This window comes from Triticum dicoccoides, chromosome 7A (genome assembly GCF_002162155.2).
Source record: "Triticum dicoccoides isolate Atlit2015 ecotype Zavitan chromosome 7A, WEW_v2.0, whole genome shotgun sequence".
In the NCBI taxonomy this organism is placed as follows: Eukaryota; Viridiplantae; Streptophyta; class Magnoliopsida; order Poales; family Poaceae; genus Triticum; species Triticum dicoccoides.
Window position 1 is genome coordinate 5,784,838 of NC_041392.1, and position 8,044 is coordinate 5,792,881.

The following is an 8,044-nucleotide window of genomic DNA, read 5'->3' on the forward strand; positions in this document are numbered from 1 at the left end:
AGGAATAGGTTGGATGCTCAATGATAGAGGCCAAATATTATTGGAGGCATTGTCACCCCCCAAAAATTAAAAATATGTGTCTGGGTGGGGGCGGGGGTGTGGGGATGAAGGATGATATTGCCAGCCAGATGGATCATTGACACATGTGATGAGTTTGGACTGGAGCAGAAGAGGGGTGAAAGAAGGAAGGAGGAGCGAGACACCAATGGGTGTTGAACCAGCCGAACAAGTAGGCCCCGTTGTAACGCACGGGCAATTACCTAATCTAAATATAAGTCCATTTAGAAATTTCAACTCAAACTACATATGAATGTATATATGCATACTTTAGAGTATATACTTACTCATTTTGCTCTGTATATAGTCTATTTTAAAATCTCTAAATGGTCTTATATTTGGAAACCGAGGGAGTAGTGGCTCGCGATGATTTTTTTTCTTAAGACTGCTCCCCATGCATCGAGCAAGGACTAGTGTATTACTCCCTCCGTTCTTAAATATAGTATAAGTCTTTTTAAACATTTCAAATGGAATACAATATATGAATGTATGTAGACATATTTTAAAGTGCAGATCCATTTATTTTGCTCCATATGTAGTCACTCGTTGAAATGTGTAGAAAGACTTATATATTTTAGAGTGCAGTCATTTATTTTGCTCCATATGTAGACATATTTTAGAGTGTAGTCACTTATTTTGCTCCGTATGTAGTACACTACTTGGTGGGCATGCAGATGCAGGCACGGGTAGCTAGGCTCCACGGGACGTACTGGTGGCTGGCACCAAGGAAGGAAAAGGACAAGGCATGAATGAGTGTGGCCCGGCGTGCCGGCCACCTAGCGCACTTTAATTTGGTCACATCCTGGACGTGGACAGATGGAGTACGTTTCGGGTGCAATTAGGGCTGGGTCTGGGTCTCTCCCTGTCTGTCTGGGTCTGGCCCTCCCTAATCAAGCGCATGCTATCCATCTATCTATCTCTTGGACGGGTTGGATCCATATCTCTTCCTCCTGCGCCGTCGCCGGCCGCATCGATCTCTCCCTTGGATCTCATCCGCGCCGGCCATGGCTGCTCCATCAAATCTTCCTTTCCTCGCCGCCCACCTGCCGTCGCCGCTCGCACCCACGCAGGGCGCCTCTCGCGGCCGCTCGGCCGGTCGGTCGGTCGATGTGATCCGGCAGGCCGGCCGGACACGGCCACCAGCTGCTGTCTCTGCTGAATTCTAGGCTAAAGCAAGCCAGGTTAAATTCTAGGCACTGGGTTTGGTCAAGTTCCCTCTTCTAGTCTTCATCAGATCTTGCTTGGTTTTGATTTATTTCTCTCTGTTCTATCTAAACACATCATATATATGTACATGTTCATCCGATCTAGCTGGATTTCTATTCTATCTACTACATGCATACCCATACGTGTTCATCGTACTAGGACCCGTCGTCTAATTACATCGGTCTTAATTTGTTCTACTCTATGTAGCCTGGATCTGCGGTCATGGCCGAGGCCGCTTTTGTACCCAAGCGCATGTTTCACTGGAAACCCTGGCTGGCGGCGAGGCCAGGCGCAACCGTGGATGCTCCTTCACCTTGACAAGCTCTGCATCTCCCTGTATTTTCATGTCTGGCCAACAAGTAAGCGCAAACTCTCTCGCGCTAGCATCTAGCTTTTGTTTCATTTAGAATTTATTGCGTCTTCATATCAATTTTTTTTTCCTGAGGATCCTTTTCTGATGATGTTTGGAGACACTGGATTTTGTTTTTCCTGAGGATATATACTTTTTCTGATGATTGGAGAGACTGGATTTTGTTTTGCGACGGGGAATCGCTTATTAGAGAATGGTTACTATCCGGAGAGTTTACAAGTGATCTTTCCGGAGTATGCAATGGATTTCTTGGGAGCAGCTAACGTTTGATAAGGTGGGGAAAAGAAAGGAAACTCATAGTCTAAGAGTTCCTTTTTTGGTAAAACAATCCTCCTGGTTTCATTTTCTGATACTGAATGTTGCAGACAACACCTAGTCGCTACCAGTGTCCTGCCCAACACACTGCCACACGAAAACTTAAAACAAGACTAGTCCCAGAAGCTACAGCAATAAGCCAGGAGATTAACATTGCCAACCATAGGCTAATTAAGAGTTACTAGTTGATTGTTAGACAATACTTAACTTTTCTCAAAAGAAAAAGAAAACACATATTTCATCCAAATCTGCCTGACTACCCACCCAGTCTATCTCATGCCTACCCTTTGCAACCTACCGTTGGTTCTTGTTCTTCCACCCATTACAACACCCGGAAGAGAAGAATTTCCTTGAAACAACTACATTGTTTTTGTAACTACTCCCTCCGTACCTTTTGACTTATGCTCCCTCTGTACCGAAATACTTGTAGTTGGGGGAACTTGTACTAGTTTCCCCCAGCTACAAGTATTTCAGTACAGAGGTAGTATTTAGGTACGGAGGAAGTACTAGCTCAGTGCCTTTGTGTTGCCATGGAACCAAAATATACTAATACATGTTCACTAAGTTGAAAACACACACATTAGTTTTGGCATGCATATATCACTAAAAATATGTTAATTAAGTTTGACCCATAATTGTATTCCCCTCATTTGTTCTACTACACAACAATTCTTAAACATAGAAAAAATCACCACTTACTTTTTAATCTTGTTTCTTTGCCTTGCCGATATCTAAAAAATATAAATCAGCATGCAGACAATGAGTTTATGACAAAATCATTCAAGTTAAATTTATTAGACTACATGGGGAAATCACTTAATGAAAAAATACAGTTTTCTTTTTTTCATGATTTAGTATGCATACACTGAAGCAGCACCAAAGTGGGTAAAAGCAACAAATTTTAATCACAATCTATCAGGAAAATATACTATTTATACATAGGATTGTATTGCAAACAAGGCGTACTTTCAGCAAGTATATTGTAATTTTGGGAGCCATTATTATTGCTCATCAACACAAAGAATGATTATTTGCACAACAAAACTAACAGGGCATCCCATGTGTAGGTATATAAGTAGAAAGAACAAGCTGGCCCCTTTTCTGAAGGTATGTGCCCTGATAAAAATAATCAAACCCTGACCATGCTACAAATGTTTGCCATTCCACGCAGAGTGAGCAAATAGGCAATCTATGAAAACGTGACAAGATTTATTAAATTTGGCATGCACAGATTCTTCAACATAGAGTAGCTAGCATATAATCCAATCACCAAAGAGGAAAAAAAACTGAGCCGAGTATCCCATGATTTGATATTGATCCAATACAAGTGTGGCAATTACATATCTCTTGTAATTTTCCTAACATGTTAATACTGTTCATGTCTAATTAAGTTTCATTAATTTGGAGTAGTTATTACACTTGTACGAATATAATTTTCTTGCCGAATATCATATGGTTTTTATTCTAACATATTATTAATAAACTATAAAGAAAAAGTGTATGTTGAAGACCAGTCATGTCTAAATACCACATCTCTATGAATAGTGTTTTCTAAGATTTGACTAGAATGGCACTTCAGAATGTTTTTTTTGGGTAAAATGCTCCATACAGAGATTTAAATTTAGGACTTATTTTGGGGTATCAATGAACTTCACAAGGATGGCGTGGCTCATTCAAGCTAAAAGATAGTAGATTAGAAATTTAGAGTTCATTTTTTTCTTCCATCGGATCGATAGATTCGCTCATTTTTCTCCGTATTTAGTCACTTGTTGAAATCTCTAGAAAGACAAATATTTTTTTAGTGAAGTGAACATGAGTGGTTAATTTAAGAGTTGAGTGATTATTTTTTTGACATTAGGAACTAGACTAGTTGTTTGAAGAAACATAAATAAATTTTGGCGTAAAAAAATGTCACAAGCAACTGCGCACTCAGTCTCTGACGCACGCAGGGTAAGGGCCAGGTTTTTTTTAGTGAAATTTCCTCCAAAGCTATGGAGGGGCAAGTTTTTGAAAAGAAAAAGGAAAACAAAGAGAGGGAGCAGGGCTAGTAGAACCTACAAGTGATGGGGTGGGAGAGCGGCCCAGTAAAAGCCCAGTAAGTGGAGCGTGGCTGCAGCCGCGAGCGCAAATCGTTGTCTAAAAAAAACTAGGAGAGATAGAAGCTTCTAGACAGGGCGAGAGAGAAGGGAGAGGGAGAGGAGGAGGAGGAGGAAGGCAGGCAGGAAGGAGGAACCCTAGCCGCCGCCCTCGCTCCCTCCCCCGCCCCCGTCCAGATCCCGACCATGGCGCTTCGAACTCTTGCCGCGAGGATGAGGAGCGCCGCCCTGCATCTGGCGCCGAGGTCCTCGCCGCCGGCGACCATCGGCGCTTCCCCCTCCGCCCCACGCGTGAGCCCCTCCCGTCCCCGCCTCCACACCCCCCATGCTTGTGCGATTAGTAGTAATGCTAGCTGGATAGGTGCTTGTTGGTGGATTTGTGTGGCTCAACATACAGTAGGATTTTTCATCGGTTTTATCCATCCCGTCCTGGACATCAGCTGTATACGAACGAGTGACAAGCAGAGAGAGTTACTCTGTTACATGAGTATGTGGACAAGCCAAATTTACCATGGCTGGGAAATGATTGATTTGTAGACTTTAGAAAAAAGCCTACCGATGGCTGGCTGGCTCAGTCCCAGGATCAAAAGCATAGGAATTCGATCTTGACATGTTAACACCTTTTGGATACTTGGGGCTCTATGTGTCATCATGTAGCATTTTAGTTACTTGTATGGTGGCAGCTGTTTACATTAGTTGCAAAAGTAGGACTGGCAAAGCAGGTATCTCTGAATCTGTTTCCCAGATGCACTGGCAATTTTCTCTCCAGTTTTACCATTTATCTGGGGGCTTGCCTCATTGTCCCATGGGTACATTATCGGTTCAGGTAAGGACTAGCAGCACCAGATGGTGGCGAGTTCAAGTTATTTCCGGCTACTTTATGTCCCTCTGTCTGAAGCTTTGCTCAAATTTGCACTCTCCTTGCGGTGCTACAGTGAAGAATTAATTTTCCTTTCTCTTTGATGAGATATTCTGACAAGAGAGCTTATCTTCACCCTCCTCCAGTGTTCTGAAAACTGCATCTTCTGAGGCCCTACTTTAGCCATTCCATTCAGCCGTTTCTCCCTTGGTAGTTATTCTAGAGCAGCTCTCAGCAGTTTTTCAAGTTAGGGACAAAGAAGAAAAGGAGGTGGTTTTCTCTCCCTTATTCTCTGATGGTGCATTTCTATAAGATAGCTGTCCTTCCTTATCATCTGGTGTGATCTTGTCAGAACAGTTGACATTCTTAAGCTCTACTTTACCCTTCCTATTTGAGCTTCTAAGATTTCTCAAGCAGCCAGAGTTACCAATTGCAGATTTCCCTGCGGTTTTGGGTGTGCATTTCTCATAAAAAACGCATTGTCCACTGTCTTCTGCTTGGGTTTACAACGTTTTCTAGATAATGGTGTTTTTGCGCTCTGGCTCTTATCCTGCTTCTTGGAGGCTGCTGGTGCTTTATTGCAACCCAAGGTGCAAGTAACAGGCCTTATTTCAACTACTTCTGAAGTATCAGAATCTGACTCAAATGAATCAGAGGATGGTTTACTCTTTTGCATACGTAGCTGTTCGAGAGTTGTGCAGATCAGGTGTCTTGATATTATCTGTAAACCTTCTCGTTCCCTGAAGATGATCCATTGGCGGTTAAATGTTTAGGTTGGTCAGGTGTCTTGATATTATCTGGAAAAGGTGACTGTAAACCTTCTCGTTCCCTGAAGATGATCCATTGGTGGTTAAATGTTTAGGTTGGTCAGGTGTCTTGATATTATCAGGAAAAGGTGACTGTAAACCTTCTTGTTCCCTGAAGATGATCCATTGGCGGTTAAATGTTTAGGTTGGTCAGGTGTCTCAGTGTCTTCAGGGTTTGTTGAAGCAACAGCCTGCTTGGTTTGTGATGTACGAAGGATCTCCCACAGCTTCATCCTGAGAACTTCGCTGTTGAGTTTGGTTTTATCTGCAGATTCCACTAGGCGCTTTCCTTGTGAACTCACAAAGGGTGGCTTTTGCAGTTGGTCAAGCTGGCTGTCTTGTTCTTTTCTTGTTCCAAAGGAAAAGGTTTTGGTTTGCTCACGTCCATGGTCATCAGGTTGTGCTAGAGAAAGCTTAACAGGGGCGAGAGTTCAGGTGCCTCTGTAGCAGATCTGCCATGGTTTGCAGCCTTCTTGTGAGACCTGGAGTGAAGCATTATAACCTTTCAAGGATCTAGATCTTCCATCAGTTCCCTGAGACAGGTTCCTCTCAAATGCAGGGGTAGTAGTAACACCTTAGGAAATTTACCCGCTGGATGTTGGTTGCTGGCCTCTAGTAATCACTTGCTGTAGCCTAGATACATCATAATGCATGAGTTGTTAAATACTACTGTGAAAGAACTGAAACAGGAGGCACATCCTACAATTTAGCACATGAAGTTTTTCACCAGTATTTTAATGTATTGCTAGCTTGTTTTGGATTAGATATTAATAACAGAATAGTTTGCACTTCAATTTGTGTTGATAAAATACATATTCTCATTGTGTAGGTGATTTCCATGGCTATACCCGCTGCCACTGGCTGTGCGTTGCTGCTGTCCCCTGCCTTCTCAAGCCCAGCCATCAGGGGCACAAGCCTCATTAGCACTGCTCAGGTTAGTAACTATGTGCTGTAGTTATGGTACTGTAGCAGCATCCTTCCCTTAAATCTTCACGCGTGACATAGAGAAAAACGAAAAACTTTTCGCAATGTGCAGTAGTATCATGAGCTTTGCACTTGTTTTACATGAGCAGCTTCTTTTGGATGTGTCGCATAAGTAGTAGTTTTGTTGTACTAAACCTTGCAGCCTCTGCTACTGTTTTGTTTCAGTCACATCACTACTCGACGAGTGCCGTGGAGATTGACCCCATGATTCTCAAGAAGCTGCTCGCCGAGCAGTTAACTTGTTCTGGACTCTCAAGCGACTGCCTTTTGGAGATCCAAACGGTGAAGTACCTGCAGGCGCTCACCCTCATATTAATTGTGTCTGGGATTGGGGGTGTCTGCTACATTGGACAGAATCTGATGGATCGGGGGTCAGAGATTGCGGGGCAGCTGAAAAAGCATGCCCCGGAAATCTTGGGCAGCATCTGCAATGAGGCTATCTTCCAGATGAAGATACCATTCATCGGCAGCAAAGAAAGCCAGTTCGAGTTGAAGGACTAGTGGTTTAACGACCCCAACAAGTCACTAAGCAGGCTAGAGCAGAGGGCGAGGCGTGCGTTGGCCATGCAAGAGAAGGACCGGATTCGACGTGAGGAGTTCAAACGTGCTGAGGCGGAAAGGAAACGTGCGGCTGCGCCTCTGTACGAGCAGTACATGGCCAGGAAGGATTTGAATGATATGAAGGTGATGGAGCAGCTACGCGAGGAGAGGATGAGGCATGAGGAGAGGATGAGGCGGTTGTTGGGGAATATGTAGGACAGGACACATAGACAGCAGCCGGTCTGATAAGCTGTGCGGTCGTGGGTGATGGACCCGGTTTTGACACTGTTGGCAATTGCTGCCATACTCCCTTTGTTCCGAATTACTTGTCTTAGATTTGTCTAGATACGGAGGTATCTAGCACTAAAATGAGTCTAGATACATCTGTATGTAGACAAATTCAAGACAAGTAATTCTGATTCTAAACCGTCTGTCTGTCAAATTGACTTGATTAGTCAGCTTTGAACCTGACCGTGTGGGTGTCTAGCCGCCCTGATTGATGCCTTTTTTGTCCGTACATACAGTACATGTTTGTCAGCAGACGCGCAACCTGTGTAGCGTCAGTGACCATGCAATGTTTTGCTTTCAAAACTACTACTTGTGTGTTTATTTATTGCATGTCCATGTATTAGATACAAATTCTCTAGGGTTTCAACAACTATCCTAGAGCCACGCACACGGGACCGTCACGAGATCAGGGGCAACCGATTGGATGGTCTGGCCATGGAGCCAACAGCCCGTCCAGAATAGGCTTGTGTGCACATTGACTCGTCGGATGGAGGAGTCAAAAGTTGCTTCAACTTCAGGCCAA

The 8,044-nt window shown here is 43.6% G+C and overlaps 1 protein-coding gene and 2 pseudogenes across 1 annotated transcript; 1 reads left to right on the forward strand and 2 right to left on the reverse strand.

Moving 5' to 3' along the window:
• Nucleotides 1-1,637: 1,637 nt before the first annotated feature.
• Nucleotides 1,638-7,752, forward strand: LOC119329529. The gene is made up of 4 exons (XM_037602593.1): nucleotides 1,638-1,907; nucleotides 3,016-3,055; nucleotides 6,539-6,643; nucleotides 6,859-7,752. The coding sequence occupies exons 3-4, from the start codon at nucleotides 6,548-6,550 to the stop codon at nucleotides 7,192-7,194; spliced, it is 432 nt and encodes a 143-aa protein (XP_037458490.1). The 5' UTR covers nucleotides 1,638-1,907; nucleotides 3,016-3,055; nucleotides 6,539-6,547; the 3' UTR covers nucleotides 7,195-7,752.
• Nucleotides 4,597-5,658, reverse strand: LOC119332799 (annotated as a pseudogene).
• On the reverse strand, nucleotides 5,605-6,549 carry LOC119332800 (annotated as a pseudogene).
• Nucleotides 7,753-8,044: the final 292 nt, after the last annotated feature.

What these genes read in the sequence shown, in the direction of transcription:
- LOC119329529 (XM_037602593.1), top strand. Translation starts at nt 6,548, where the DNA reads ATGGCTATACCCGCTGCCACTGGCTGTGCGTTGCTGCTGTCCCCTGCC. An exon ending in GCCTCATTAGCACTGCTCAG is followed by an intron (nt 6,644 to 6,858) that starts GTTAGTAACTAT and finishes GTTTTGTTTCAG; the next exon opens with TCACATCACTACTCGACGAG.